Source organism: Mercenaria mercenaria, chromosome 1 (assembly GCF_021730395.1).
Source record: "Mercenaria mercenaria strain notata chromosome 1, MADL_Memer_1, whole genome shotgun sequence".
Classification (NCBI taxonomy): domain Eukaryota; kingdom Metazoa; phylum Mollusca; class Bivalvia; order Venerida; family Veneridae; genus Mercenaria; species Mercenaria mercenaria.
In genome coordinates this window covers 106537340-106553536 of record NC_069361.1, presented here as the reverse complement: position 1 = coordinate 106553536, position 16197 = coordinate 106537340, and the positions used below count along the sequence as shown (strand labels likewise).

At 34.2% G+C, this 16197-nt stretch overlaps 1 protein-coding gene across 1 annotated transcript in view; it reads right to left on the bottom strand.

Moving 5' to 3' along the window:
- Positions 1–3521: 3521 nt before the first annotated feature.
- The window catches only part of LOC123527595 (EH domain-binding protein 1-like), a 98226-nt gene continuing 85550 nt past the window's right edge, over positions 3522–16197 (bottom strand). The window contains exons 25-26 of the mRNA XM_053527377.1: positions 12254–12368; positions 3522–6840 (exon numbers count right to left, since the gene is read on the bottom strand). Coding sequence (XP_053383352.1) covers positions 6759–6840; positions 12254–12368 — 197 coding nt within the window. The 3' untranslated portion in view covers positions 3522–6758. The remainder of the gene's footprint in view (positions 6841–12253; positions 12369–16197) is intronic.

Below are 16197 nucleotides of genomic sequence, written 5' to 3'. Positions count from 1 at the left end.
TGCAGTCTAACTTACTATTTTTCAATTTTAATACAGTCTTTTTAATTACTTTTATCTTGTGTATTTTTTTTATTAAACTTACAAAAATTGTCTCTGTTACACCTGCTTTTTAACAAGATCTTGGAAGCAAAAAAAAAGATCCTTTGTCAAACCTTAATTTCTGCAGGCTAAAATAACTAGCTTGTTGATATCAGACAAATATCTCACTGGCTTACGGAAGGTCGGTGGTTCTACCCAGGTGCCCGCTTGTGATGAAATAATGCACAGAGGGGCACCTGGGGCCGCCATATGACCTAGTATTGTGTCGGTGCGACGTTAAACCCAGCAAAATAAAAATATCTCATTTGCTGTTTTGGCTTAATTCATTAATACAACTTTGGATTCAATTTTATTATCTAAAAAATTAAAATGATAACTATATCAGATGCCCACGGACACTGCAATAAAACATAACTGCAACTTTATCATGCGGTGCCCTTAGGAAAGGCACATGTAATGATTAGGTTAGTAAATTTTAACAAAGTAACACTGTGTGATAATTATCTTTTTAATTGGAACTGGATAATGAACAGTTTGTTTCTTGTGTCTTTTTTCCTTATAAGAAATATTAAGCAAAATTGTTCATAATTATTTTGGCAAAATTATTTTTTTTTAAATCTGTGCTACAGGACTAATTTTCCAAATGTATCTATGTGTAATAGTCATGCTTTAAGAGGCTGAAACACTTACTGCTTTCGAATCAAGAAGAAAATCAACATTCTGTAGAGATATTCATATATATCTTATAAATTTTACTTTTTTATCTTACAAATTTTACTTTTTTATCTTACATCTCTATATATGACAAACATTGATGTTTGAGCATCTGTTCACATGTCAGTACAAGTCTGATGTTAAATTTTTCAAACAGGACCCTTTTAGATTTTCAGATTTATATTTGTTTGCATGAAATATTAGATAAATGCAGAAAATCTCTGGAAATATTATTATAATACAGAAGTATGATTTAAACAAAACTTTCCTTTTATATTTTTTCTGAGAAAGCCTGCCCACTTAGTTCAAAAGGGAGAGCACAGATCTACGGATTGCGTGGTCCTGAGTTCAATCCCTGGGTGGGGCGTCTGTTCTCCGTGACGATTTGATGACATGGTGTCTGATATCATTTGTCTCCCATCTCCCTCTGATTCATGTGGAAATGGTGCAGAGAACAGATTTGTACCGGTACAGAATCCAGGAACACTGGTTAAATTAACTGCCTGTCGTTACATATCTGAAATACTGTTGAAAAACGGTGTTAAACCCAAAACAAACAAACATTTTCTGAGAAACAATATCATTTTTCCACATGGCCTTATTACTGAAACAATTCAATCATCCTTTTTTGTTGTGTACTCGTTTACAACATGATGAATAACATTTTTAAATATGATAAAACATGATTAAAACAATGAAATAAAGCCCGAGGATTTGTGCACATGTAAAACGAAGAGTTTAATATCATGATAATGTATTAGTAGATCAATGAATGGAAAATAAATGATTGATTAATAATCAATGTTTGAACAATGAGGTAAAGTTAATTTATTGTACTGAATGACAGGTTACACATTGAAATACTGGCAGTAACATTGAAACTAAAGCACAGCTATGAAAAGGTTGGCGACTTTTGTTTTTTTTGTCAGTTTTTTGCTTGGCCTATGATTCATTAAAATCAATGACCAACAATATTTATGCAGCACAGCATAATTGAATATTAATTGTAACATGACTCGATTTGATTTCCAGTTAAACAAAGAAGGAAATCAAGCTCTGTATATTCTGCGATAAACAACAGTTGACGCATGGACAGGTAAGACAGCATTATGACGTCAATTATGATGTCAAATTGCCGTATGACGTCCGATACATTACTCCTCGGGTAAATGAAGTCCAGCATAATATTTATTATAATATGTCAATGAGCATGTCAGAATGAAAACAATCAAGCCCTTCCTGTGATTTATCATCTAATTTACCACGGTTCATCGTTCAGATGCTTCAGTATTTAATTCCTACGCATCTAAACTCTGAACCATGATAAATTAGACGATAAACCACTCGAAGTCCTTGATTATTTGTTAATTAAAACTGCAATATATCTGTTTTCTTTTAAATCATGTACATGTTCTGATACAAAATTGGTATATCAAATGAAACAATCAGCTATCATTAAAATTATAATGGTACTAATTTTGTGGATTACAGGTTGCGTCAATCCCAGAAAATACATCCCAATGACTACATGAAATTCCCACTCATTTTATCTTCAGAAGTTGATATCCAAAATTTATCTCCCTGCAAAAGAGCTTCTTTTTTTTTTTTTTTACCAAAACCACATAATTTCATGCCCACAAAAATAAACAATTTTTCAGCAGAAATTGGCCCACTGCTCCACTTACAACAATAAGGTATGATATTATGTGACATCAGTCAACTCTAATTACAGCCAGAATAAAATGTATGTTAATTACCGTAAACTAAAAACGACTTATATTTCCTCCAAAAGTCAAAGTTATAATAAAATCATATTCTAATAACCATTTACAGCATTACCTCTTCAAGTAATACCCAACGGAGCAAATATCTTCCTATACAGATGGTTACATAATTCCTCTCAGACAGAATTCATAATAAATTAAATTCTCCAGAGCCACAATCTCTTTTCAATATAAAGCTCATTTCAGTCTACCCAGTGGTGTCTGGCTACTAAGGTGGCAATATACATGAATTTCAACATGACTAAAAACAAACCCGTTTAAACAGGATGCAAAAATGTAGCACCAAGTTCCATATACCACAATATATCAGCACTAAATTGTTGCATTCAATTCAAGAAATACATGGATGGCACTTTTTCTATACTATAACTAGATGGGTTTTTTTAAAGCTACAATTCACTTTTAAAACCTGGACTACAATTAAAAAGTGATAATTGTTAGGCATGTAATTTGTTCCCAAAAATCTATCAGTTTACCAGTGTGTGGTCAATTAAAAATCCACAAAATCACCTGAAATTTTTATCATCAAAGTATAAAAGTATCTACTTGAAAAGCTAAAATAAAACTAGACCTCTAGGGTTTAAAATAACTTACAATTATACAATATTTATATACATTAACAAATATACAATATTTATTATCTGGCATAACAAAGACTGAAGCATTTAATGCAGTTAGGGACAATACAGCACGAGACAGATTTGCTTGCAATGGAACTTATACATGATTACAACCTTTGACAAATGTTATCATGTAATATCTAGTGAAAGTGTTTCATATAAATAAAAACTGTTAAATGAGTTAAGGCAATACAATATGAATATTATTTGAGCTGCGCATGAGAAACCACATAGTGGGTTTGCGACCAGCATGGATCCAGACCAGCCTGCGCATTGCACAGTTGGTCAGGATCCATGCTCTTCGTTTCAAAGCCTATAGCAATTCAGAACGTTAGCAAACAGCATGGATTTGACCAGATGCACGGATGCGCAGGCTGGTCTGAATCTGTGCTGGTCGCAAAGCCACTATGTTGGTTTTCTCATGGCACGGCTCATTTTATAAAGGTTTTAAATGATACATAGCTGAGCAAAGATGGTATAATGTTGATTACAAAATGTTGGAGTTTACATGAACGATTCAAAAAGACAGACTTGAAAGCACATGAAGAAATTTCCTGTCCTTGTAAGCCAATCCAAGTAGCTTTATTACTGTAAACTCAATAATTCTTATGGTCTCATAACGCTAAAAATTTGTGATATTTAAAACTTTAATTGGTTTGCTAGGAATAATATTTGAGATTTATGGCTGTCTTTTGAAAGACATAGGCATAATTATATAAAAATATATTATGCAATTTTGCAAATATTTCCTTTCACCAATATGGACAGTTTGGTAAAATTTAGGACTTTTTTGCCTATACTAATTTCAGAGAAGTTGCTGGAACTGGTGAGTCAATCATGCTCCATCTAATAATACATTATGGTTAAATCCACAAAATAAGTTAAAAAACACCTGCACATACTGTTTCAAAAATCTGAGATATGGAGGTCCCTATATTGAGATGGGATTACAAGTCACTAGGAATATATACATGTATTTGGCACAGAAATAACTGAAAGACCAAAACATCACAAGATATTTGAAGAAAGGATGAAGTTTGTTTTGGCCTTATCATAAACAATAATTCAATGCAAGTTTCAGGTAAATATCTGATGCAGACTATTTGTGACAACTGACAATATACCATCTTTTGACTCATTAAATATCTACAGGCATAGTCACCACAGTTTCAAAGGCTTACCAGTAATAAATTTGCTCGAAATATTTACAACAAAACACATACACACAATTTACATGCAATTACTTAACATTATAATATTGCACATTATCCATATGATTAAAAAGCATAACGTAAGTTAATAATTCTTGATTTTTGTTGTTGTAAATTAACATAGAACAAGTGTTGCATTTCTAAATAGATCTTTCCAACATAGAAATTTAGATTTAATATTTCATAGTTCTTGCACTATTTAGCAACAAAGCTGTCTTTTTTTGACAATTAACACTATATATCCCATTTTTATGGACTACCAGATAAAGCTCTTGTACGAAAGGTAATTAGATTCATTGAAACAAGAGGGCCATGATGGCCCTATATCGCTCACCTGTTATCATTGCACTTAAGGACAAGTCTTCAAGGTCAAAAGATCATAATAGAAATCAATCAAAAGAATTATGAGAAAATATAGTTGAAATTTTCTTTAAGTAACTTTAAAAACAAGATTTGAAAACTTTTTGTAGAGGTCCACTAGGCAATGCTACATGTCAAATATCTAAGCTCTTCTGGTTTATTTTTAGAACATTTTGAAGATTTTTCTATGTACAATCAAGTAACCCCATGGGGCAGGGTCAATTTGACCCCAGGGGTCATGATTTGAATAAATTTTGTAAAAGTCTTAATAGGCAATGCTACATGTCAAATATCTAAGATCTAGGCCTTCTGGTTTATTTTTAGATTTTTTTTTTAAAGATTTTCCTATGTAAAATCAAGTGACCCCTAGGGCGGAGTCAATTTTAACCCCGGGGGACAAGGTTTGAACAAATTTTTTAGAGGTCCACTAGGCAATGCCACATGTCAAATATCTAGTCTCTAGGCCTTCTAGTTTATTTTTAGAAAATTTTTGAAGATTTTCCTATGTAAAATCAAGTGACCCCTGGGGTGGGGTAAATTTTGACCCAGGGGGTCATGATATGAACAAATTTTGTAGAGGTCCACTAGGTTATGCTACATGTGAAATATCTAAGCTCTAGGCCTTCTGGTTTATTTTTAGAAAACTTTTGAAGATTTTCCTATGTAAAGTCAAATGACCCTTAGGGCGGGGTCAATTTTGACCCCCGGGTCATAATTTGAACAACTTTAGTAAAGGTCCACTAGGCAATGCTACATGTCAAATATCTAAGCTCTAGGACTTCTGGTTTTTGAGAAGATGATTTTTTAAATATTTTCCTATGTAAAATCAAGTGACCCCTGGGGCGGGGTCAATTTTGACCCCGGGGGCCATGATTTGAACAAATTTTGTAAAGGTCCACTAGGCAATGCTACATGTGAAATATCTAAGCTCTAGGCCTTCTGGTTTATTTTCAGAAATTTTTTGAAGATATTCCTATGTAAAATCAAGTGACCCCTGGGGCGGGGTCAATTTTGACCCCGGGGTCATGATTTGAACAATTTTAGTAAAGGTCCACTAGGCAATGCTACATGTCAAATATCTAAGGCTTCTGGTTTTTGAGAAGAAGATTTTTTAAGATATTCTCATGTTAAATCAAGTGACCCCTGGGGTGGGGTCAATTTTGACCCCAGGGTCATGATTTGAACAAACTTGGTAGAGGTCCACTAGGCAATGCTTCACACCAAATATCTAAGCTCTAGGGCTTCTGGTTTTTGAGAAAAAGATTTTTAAAGTTTTTCCTTTCGGTTGCCATGGCAACCAGTGTTCTGCATGGAATTCAATTCTTTGAACAATTTTGAAAGGGGGCCATCCAAGGAACATCCCTGTGAAGTTTCATCAAAATTGGCCTGTTGGTTTAGGAGGAGATGTTGTTTAAAGGAAAGTGTGGACGGACGTACAATGGCCGGACGGACGCCGGACGGTGAGCGATCCCAATACCTCACCCTGAGCACTTTGTGCTCAGGTGAGCTAATAAAGGGATTTATCTCCACAAGATATCAAAACTTTCAAAAAAAAAAAATTAGTTGAAAACTAACATTGCTTCACTCAAAACTATAAGTATAAATCAATAAAACTTTTCAAAATATATTCAGCCCATTCAAATACAAATATACTACATCAGATTTCTGAGTGCTGTTTTTTTCTAAATGGCACAACATACATCTGACCATTACTGGCAAACAGATAAATTGTCCTCGCTTTAATAATAAAACCTAGCTAGTACTACCTAGATCAAACCCAAAGATCACTGTGTTGTAGATACATTAGCTCATGGGATCACTGTATGGTAGATGCTTTTAACTCCAAGGGTCCATTCCAAGGATTATAATATAATATATTGTATTTAGCTGTTTCAACTGTTTTAAGCACAACTTTCCTTGCACAATGAATGCAATATCTTGAAGGGCGACATCCATTTTAGGGTCTCTGTATGGTACATGCAGTATTGTGCAGAATTTACTACAGAATGGTGTAGGTTTTTGTGATGATGTTACTGTATGGTACAGCTTTTATCCTGATTGAGTAATTTACCCTCTGTTATGCGCTTGTCTAGTCTCTCCTCGTCTTCAATACTGAAATGTACACAAAATGAAAGTTTACATACTGGACTGGATTTTAATTTAGATTATTCAATCACTTCCATAAATGCACTACACTGTGAGTGTTGGTTTCTCAAAGTCAAGCACCTTAACAGGTGACTTTTGATATTGAATGGATTTGCATAGAAATGACTTCCTGCAAAGAACCCTAAGGCATATCTCTAATATACCCAGTATTCCTGTATTCTGTACCAGTACTTTCTCTTCTTAAGTTGGAGAATGAATGACTACAAACATATTGTCACATATAATACAGTGACATAGACTACAAACATACTGTCACATATAATACAGTGACATAGACTACAAACATACTGTCACATATAATACAGTGACATAGACTACAAACATAGTGTCACATATAACACAGTGACATAGACTACAAACATATTGTCACATATAATACAGTGACATAGCTATACTTAGGCATACAATGGCAGTTTTTTTTTTTTAGAAATAGTTAAACTAGGAAAATAAAGTTTTATATGAAAGCATTTCTCCGACACCTGCAAAGTATCAGTCTTTGTTTTTTGTGTGTCTGGTTTTCTAAGCATGTACACCAGCTTAATCTAGCTGAAACACTGGTTTATCACATGGAATAGGTGATACATATTATTGTAAACATATTTCTGCCCCATGTTGCAATGTCAGTCATCTCTCTTTTCCTATAATGTGAGACACACCATACCTTATTGAGATATCATTTTTCTATTTTGCCACCAGAGAAAAAACTTAAATAAAGGTCTAATTAAGTTAGAAAACTCGGCACACAATGTAATAAAAAGACTATTTGTCACACAAATCCTTTCATAAATATATTAATTTTCCATGACAGCGAGCATAAAAAGATTCAAAGACAAGACATCGACCACATTGTGCTGTCGAACAAATTGACACACCATCCTAGCCATAAAAAATCAGAGCAGCAAATGGGAAAACTCATAAAACAATGTTTTAACTCCTATGTCACCCCTTCTACTCATAATCCATTATAGATAATTATGGGCCAAAGTGATTTTTGTAATATTAACCTCGGGAACTGCAATGAGAGACTTGAATAACGCACACTGCCATGCATGATGCAATGCATAATGCCCTTCACAACATGCATGAAACTGTGCACATCTCGCAGCAATAAAACATAAACTTTATTGCTTCGGGCATTATCGAGTCTCCTCGGCAACTATTTAAAATATGATAATTTGCCCTTTACTTTACAAGGGGTGGGTGTCGAATTCCCTAACTACCTGTTAGGGTAATGAAATGGTAGCGGGAGGTGAAACAATTAGCCCCCTAATTAATTGGGGATCCATTATTAGTCTGATTATATAGTCACATTGACACAAGTCAGCCATTGATCCTACTCAACAAATTTTCTATCTGCAAATGGTCTTAATCATGAATCCTTTTCTGGCCTGTTTGTTTATAGTTCTTTCCTGCCTGTTTGTTTATTCCTTTTCGTCCGTTTGTGAATTAGGGATGCCAATTTAATGGTTAATGTCAGATAATAACTTAGCTGTTATAATTTACATATTAAAGATTACATTTTATAGAAAGTTATTGTCGATGCTAAAAAAAAAACAAAAATGCAATAATGTTACTGTTCCCTTTCCACCTTTTCATCTTATGGTAAAGTGAATATATCAGAGGTATGTCTTTATATTTGTAAATATTTAACTAAAGTGTATTAAAAGAAAAGCCTTCAGTTTTGTTTGGTTTTACTAATCTACAAATATTTTATTTCAGCATTTCTGTATTTCCCTCCCTTCTTTAATTGTTATGCATTTATTGCCACATACTGCTATTTCTATCTTAACAATATACATTGTATATATTTATAACTTTAACTCTTACACAATGGAAATATGAGTTCATCCTGTAAAAAGAATTATTCTCATCCAATCGGATTAAATGACTGGCAAAAAAAATTTGTTTCTTTAAATGTTGACATCTTGTTCACTTAATAGTCTCCAACAACAAATCAGTATCATAAAACATTTGAAAGACGGCATTCAGTTTTCTCCGCCGGACACTGGGATAAACCATGAGCTGATACCATGTGGACAAGTCAAATTCATACTGCTCTGTGACAATAGAAACCAAAAAGTCAGTTTTAAATCACGTGTGGTCCTGCTGACAAATGAGAAACATTTGACAGTTAAGAGTTAATCCCCTTTAATCCTCTTCTATTTAGACGACATAAATACTCCCCTAATTGTTTGAAAATTCAAAATCAATGGCGATGAGTGACTACTAAATAGTTCTTTAAGCACCAAAATAATTCAGCATTATTGGAAGTGGTGCCATATAGCAGAATAAACACTTCAATATCTCTCCCATCTTTCTAATAAAGAACAGTAAAAAATTCAACATTAAAAAAAAGTTCTCATTTTATGAGACTTTTTTTAATTTGATATAGAAACTACAATCATATATGCATTAATATTTTAGTCTGCAAAATGTGTTTATTGTATATTTTCAATTAAAGTGTATGCATTTCTACTTTACTCAACAGTATATTTTAAAATAAATATGGTGGTTCCTTAGCTGCACAATTTATCTTTCAACTTATAACTAAAGAACACATTCTTGTTAACAAAAACTACAAAAATACTTTAGGAAGAACCTGAATTCAAATACAGCATCATTACTATGACAGTGTCCAACAAAACCTACTAGCTGTGTTACTGTCACAACCCCCAAAACAGACGAGACCACAATGAGGCTCAGTCAATGTGTTCTGTCTTGCAAATGACAACATTTGTGTAAAATGGCTTCCAAAACATAAATTAAGTTAATCAATTACTGATTACTTTATCACTTGTATGGCTTCAAATGAATGATTGTGGACATAATTTCTCACATTTAATATCAGCTCCAGTTCATGATAATTGCAATGTAAACCTTGAACTGCTTCAATTCAGTATTTCTGTCATGTTGAACCTGGGGTGACGATATTCAGGCTGTAGTGAAACATTAATTAATACAGGGCTAATACTAGTAATGTATTTAATATAACTTTGATTGAACATACCTAAATCAGTCTTTTTAACCTTTACCCTGCTAAATTTCTAAAATGGACCGGTCGATCATTCAATTTGGGCAGTACCACTTATTATTCAAAGGGATGTTCACTGAAAATTTACTGACTGAATAGCGAACAGTGCAGACCATGATGTGCAGGCTGATCTTGGTCTGCACTGGTCGCAGAATTATTTGCCGCCAGCAGGCTAAAGGTTAACTAATTTCAAATATTCAATAATTTGAAATCATAAAGGTATATTTGATTTAGTATGTCTAAACTACTTAATTTCTTCGTTTTCCTGAAAAGGGATTAAATATAATTATTTAGTATTACCTGTCTTCATCAAATGACATTTTTTAGAAGATAACATGCATGCTTAGAGCAGACAAAAGTGTCAAAATGACATTAGTTGCAGACATAAGAAGAAAACCCATTTACTAATGTGTGGGGAAAAATAAAGTCCATTAGTGATTGGAAGAAGATACGGAGTTAAAAAAAATATCATATCCAACCTCGCAGAAAATATAATTGGGTAGATTGTGAAGGGATGCTTTTATGATCCAGACAATATTGTAGAAATTTGTTCACAGTACGGTCGAGTGATCTTGAAAAGAACCTGTTCGCCCACAAATACTGGCTGCCATATATTCATTAATACCTCCATATGAGGGTGAAACGCATCACAATTGGATTTTATTGAAGAGGTAAATGAGAGTAATTTTCAAGGGAAAAACATCCCTGCATTTTACCCTGCATGACCAAATGTTTCAATGTTATATAAAATATTTACTAATTTGTTAATGGAACTATTCTGGAGCACATCTGTGGAATGGCGGCATTCAAATTACTATAAAGGACATGCTGCATGAATGAAAATTGTCAATATTTTGATGAAGCTGAAATATCTGTAGAACTGAAGGCCAGATAAACAGAGATTAATGATATTCTTTGGTCAGATAGAACTTTAACAAAGCTGTTCCATCATACCTTTGACCTGTGACTGTCTTAGAATTGCCCCAACATGTCAATTTTTTGTTAATGTTTAAAAAGACCACTCTATTAGATGATTTTGCTAATAAGTAAATTATAACATTTTTACATGTACTTCATACTTTTCTTAAAGTAATTAAAATAAAGACCAACTAGAAATTGCTTTTGTAATGTCCTATAAGCAAGAAGTCAATAGGGGTCAGGAGCGAAAGTCAAAGAGACACTGATGGTTGGCTGCAATAGGGATCATTTACTTCACATGTCCAGTCATCCCGCTAAATTTCAACACCATTGGCCTAGTGGTCCTCAAGTCACTGTTCAGGCTCCTGTGACCTTGACCTTTGATCAAGTGACCTCAAAATAAATAGGGGTCATCTACTCTGCATGTTCAATCATCCTATGAAGTTTCAACATTCTGGATCAAGAGGTTCTGAAGTTATTGATCGGAAATGGTTATCAATGTTCAGGCCCCTGTGACCTTGACCTTTAACGGAGTGACCCCAAAAACAAAAGGGGTCATCTACTCTTCATAAACAATCATCCTATGAAGTTTCAACATTCTGGGTCAAGTGGTTCTCAAGTTACTGACTGGAAATGGTTTTCAATGTTTAGGCCCCTGTGACCTTGACCTTTAATGGAGTGACTCCAAAATCAATAGGGGTCATCTACTCTACATGACCAATCATCCTATGAAGTTTCAACATTTTGGATCAAGTGGTTCTCTAGTTATTGATCCGAAATTGTTTACAATGTTCAGGCCCCTGTGACCTTGACCTTTGACGGAGTGACCCCAAAATCAATAGGGGTCATCTACTCTTCATGATCAATCATCCTATTAAGTTTCAACATTCTGGGTCAAGTGGTTCTCTAGTTATTGATCAGAAATGGTTTTCAATGTTCAGGCCCGTGACCTTGACCTTTGACAGAGTGACCCCAAAATCAATAGGGGTCATCTACTCTTCATGACTAATCATCCTATTAAGTTTCAACATTCTGGGTCAAGTGGTTCTCTAGTTATTGATCGGAAATGGTTTTCAATGTTCAGGCCCCTGTGACCTTGACCTTTGACTGAGTGACCCCAAAAACAATAGGGGTCGTCTACTCCAGCAGCCCTACAAACCTATGAAGTTTGAAGGTTCTAGGTCAAATGGTTCTCCAGTTATTGCTCGGAAATGAAGTGTGACGTACGGACGGACAGGGCAAAAACAATATCTCTCCCCCAGAGGGGGGGGGGGAAGACATAATAAAAAGCATGTTATTTTAATTTGAAACAATTAAATATTAAAATTTTTAAGTAAAGACACACGTATGTATAACATGCATACCCATTTATTGTTTAGCAAAGAGTTTATATTTATAAGTGTAACTTACGCTCTTTCTTGGGAGTCGAGATGTTGGACAAGTTCATCCCTTTTGTTCACTATGACAACCAGTTCCTCCAATAACAACTTCTCCCTACGCTTTTGAGCTTCTGTTTTCTGCCAGTCTGAAAATATATAGCATTATACACTTATCACTGGTAACTACTGAGATTAATTTTTGACTACTATAAAAATAATACTATAGAGGTTAATATTTCAATACTTTCACTTTGGTTAGCAAGTTCTGAAAAATATAAAATTTACAACATTTTTGTATGGAAATGTTGCTTTTATGCTATCTAAGATATCCTGAAAGTTTCATAACAATCCATCGACAATTAAAGCCAAAATATGAATTTGAAATATTTTTGGTGTTAAAAATGGCCAATATTTACAACTGAAAATACCTCATTTTTTTGATAAAATAAATCATGATAATTTGAAAACAAGAGCTGGTAGAACACGAAATGTCCTCCTTGTGCACAAGGAACAGAAATTATTTGGTCACTGTACACAAAAGTTCTACTGTTCTGCATCAATGTGACCGTGACCTTTGACCGACTGACCTCAAAATCAATAGGGGTCATCTGCTGGTCATGACCAACCTTCCTATCAACTTTCATGATCCTAGGCCCAAGCGTTCTTGAGTTATCATCCGGAAACTGTTTTACTGTTATGGGTCAATGTGACCATGACCTTTGACCTCAAAATCAATAAGGGTCACCTGGTAATCATAACCAACCTCGCTATCAAGTTTTGTGATCCTAGGCCCATGCATTCTCAAGTTATCATCCAGAAACCATTTAACTGTTCCGGGTCATTGTGACCTTGACCTTTGACCTACTGACCTCAAAATTAATAAGGGTCATCTGCTGGTCATGATCAACTTCCTTATCAACTTTCAAGATCCTAGGCCCAAGTGTTCTCGAGTTACCACCCAGAAACAGTTTAACTGTTCTGGGTCACCGTGACCTTGACCTTTGACCTACTGACCTCAAAACCAATATGGGTCATCTGTTGATCATGATCAACTTCCCTATTAAGTTTTGTGATCCTAGGCACAAGGGTTCTCAAGTTATCATCCAGGAACTGTTTAACTGTTCCAGGTCACTGTGACCTTGACCTTTCACCTACTGACCTCTACATATATAGGGGTCATCTGCTGGTCATGACCAACCTCTCTATTAACTTTCATGATCCTAGGCCCAAGCATTCTTGAGTAATCATCCGGAAACGGTTTAACTGTTCCGGGTCACTGTGACCTTGACCTTTGACCTACTGATCTCAAAATCAATAGAGGTCATCTGCTGGTCATGAACAACCTCCCTATCAACTTTCATGATGCTAGGCCCAAGCGTTCTTGAGTTATCATCCAGAAACTGTTTAACTGTTCCGGGTCACTGTGACCTTGACCTTTGACCTACTGACCTCAAAATCAATAGGGGTCATCTGCTGGGCATGACCAACCTCCCTATCAACTTTCATGATCCTAGGCCTAAGCGTTCTTGAGTTATCATCCGGAAATGCAGACCAACATACCAACTGACCATCATCTGCAAAACAATATACCCATCCTTCTTCGAAAAATATAAAATATAAAAAAATCCTGTTACGACCCTTGTAGTTCTTTTAAATGATTCTAACACAAATGGTTATGTCTCATATTTAGCGAGAAAAACCTTGTTATGAATAAGATGGATCAAACAATAGCAGCAAGGGGATAACTGTAGTCATAAACATAGTAAAATTATTGCCATTGTGATGTAAATTCTAAGGAATTATTGTAACATTGTAAATATGATGATATACATCTCTATTCCTAAAGAACTTTTCTTCAGCATCTCCATTTCTTAGAAATGTAAGCAAACCCAGATTATATAAAGGCATAAAGTTTGTAATCAGTCCCTTTTCCAGTATTTTAAAAAGAAGTACCAGTTCAAAGCTTTCCAGTCAGCACACATAAAGTGTGCTAAAATCACATTTGAAATTGACTCAAAGCTGTGCATTCTATTTGTAATATATATAAATCTCCAATGACACAAATGAAAATTTTGACTTTTTTTGGCTATAACAAATTAACAGACAAAATGATATTTTTCTCTCTAAATCATGGTTTTCTTTATAATGATAATTTTAACTTAATTTTGTTTATCTTGAAAAAATCTGGTGTAGCCAACTTTCTTCAAGCTGGATTCTTTATCTTCCTATCAGAGATTACAAGTAACAGTAATTTAATTTTTTGAAATCTCTCCGTAACGGCAAAACGGAGATTTTGAACAAATTTGCTCGAAGCATGCCAAAGCTTACAGCAAGAGGTTTAACGCCAAAAACAGGCATCAGGACAGAATCTCCGCCTGGTAGACAACCTAATGAACAATTAGCTAGCCGAATAGAAAGCAGTTTTATACAGGCAAAGAGAGCAATGAAATCGGCTTAATGTCTGTAATCCCTTAAGACCCAATGTTTACGTCGAAAATGTCAACAGCAGGGAAAAATAAAGGCTTGTGGTGAAAACATGGAGACTATTTGTTGTAAATATGGCTTATAAATGAATGCGAGAACAAAGACTATGTTTTCTATGATGATATTTACAAATTAGTGAAAAAAGAAAAGGGGTATTAAAGTAATGACATGGTATTTATTCAGTTGTCTAATGTGAGAGATGATGTCCTAATGGGGTGTTAAAGCAACATATTAAAGGTCTTTAAGAAACAGTGTATTGATAAAATGATATTTAGTGGATCATTTAACTTAATATTTGATTAGATATTTGCAGATAGTACATACAAAGATTTTAAGTTGCCACTAAACATGACACTGTATTTGAATCATTTTGCATTTCTGTAAGAGTGATGCAGTATCTCAAAAAATACACCTTACAAAAAAAGGACTTTTGTAGATAAATTAACATTTTTAAGTTATGATACAAATCATTACCATTTATTCTTCATATGTTTCTGTGAACATAGGTTTGAGACTTTCAACAGAAATTTCAGCATAAATAATATTTTTTAATTTTAAAATTTTTACATTTTTTTAAATTTATTAAGGATTTTTATATATTTCTTTCTGTTTAAAGAGCATTAATAATATTGTTTTGAACTTTAACTGTCTGATGACAGCACACTCGACGGCTTGTCAGTAATATGGAGTTTGTATCTATGAATAGATATATTGTCTGAATTTATGTAAAAGTTACGGGACTTGATAATCGAGTTCAGTTGCATCCAACATCTGTTTCTGCATGATTTTGGAGCAAGCAATTTATATACAATATTTCAACCTACATGAAGGGGATTATTTGGTTAAAATTCATACAAGATTTATGGGACTTGATGCTGTAACCTTGTGTTATTACCTGGAAAATAAGTGTGAAGTTTAAACATAGTATTTGCAATAGTTAACAACATGGTATTGTATTCCTAGAAAAACTTCAACCAAATTTCTAAGTTAACAAGAGCTGTCACTATTAGTGACAAATGCCCCCGAAATGTGCCCAAGAATGCTACAGCTGTCTGTGCAAAATATGCCAGAATAGTTTAGGTATGAATCATTTTGTGACCAGACAAAGAAAAAAAAATGTTTTCCAAAGCTAACCTCGACCTTGGAGTCTCAGTGTCTTGCACATGACACAGTCATTGTCTCATTATAGCGAACATCTATGCCAATTTATTTCAAAATTCCTTTATAGAAATTACAGCCCAGACAAGAATTTACACATACGCAGGCACGGAGGGACAGTGTGATTTTAATATGCCCACCTTCGGGGTGGGTGGGGGCATAACTCTGGAAATACTACAGGTAGAGTTACACATCTTGTCACATTAATGTTCATTGTCCCTATGAAGAAATAAAACAAGTTTCAAATGAATATCTTAAGTAATGGAGAAGATATTGGACTTAAAAAAAACCCCATTAATTTTAACCAAAATCTTGAAGTTAAAAAGGGGCATA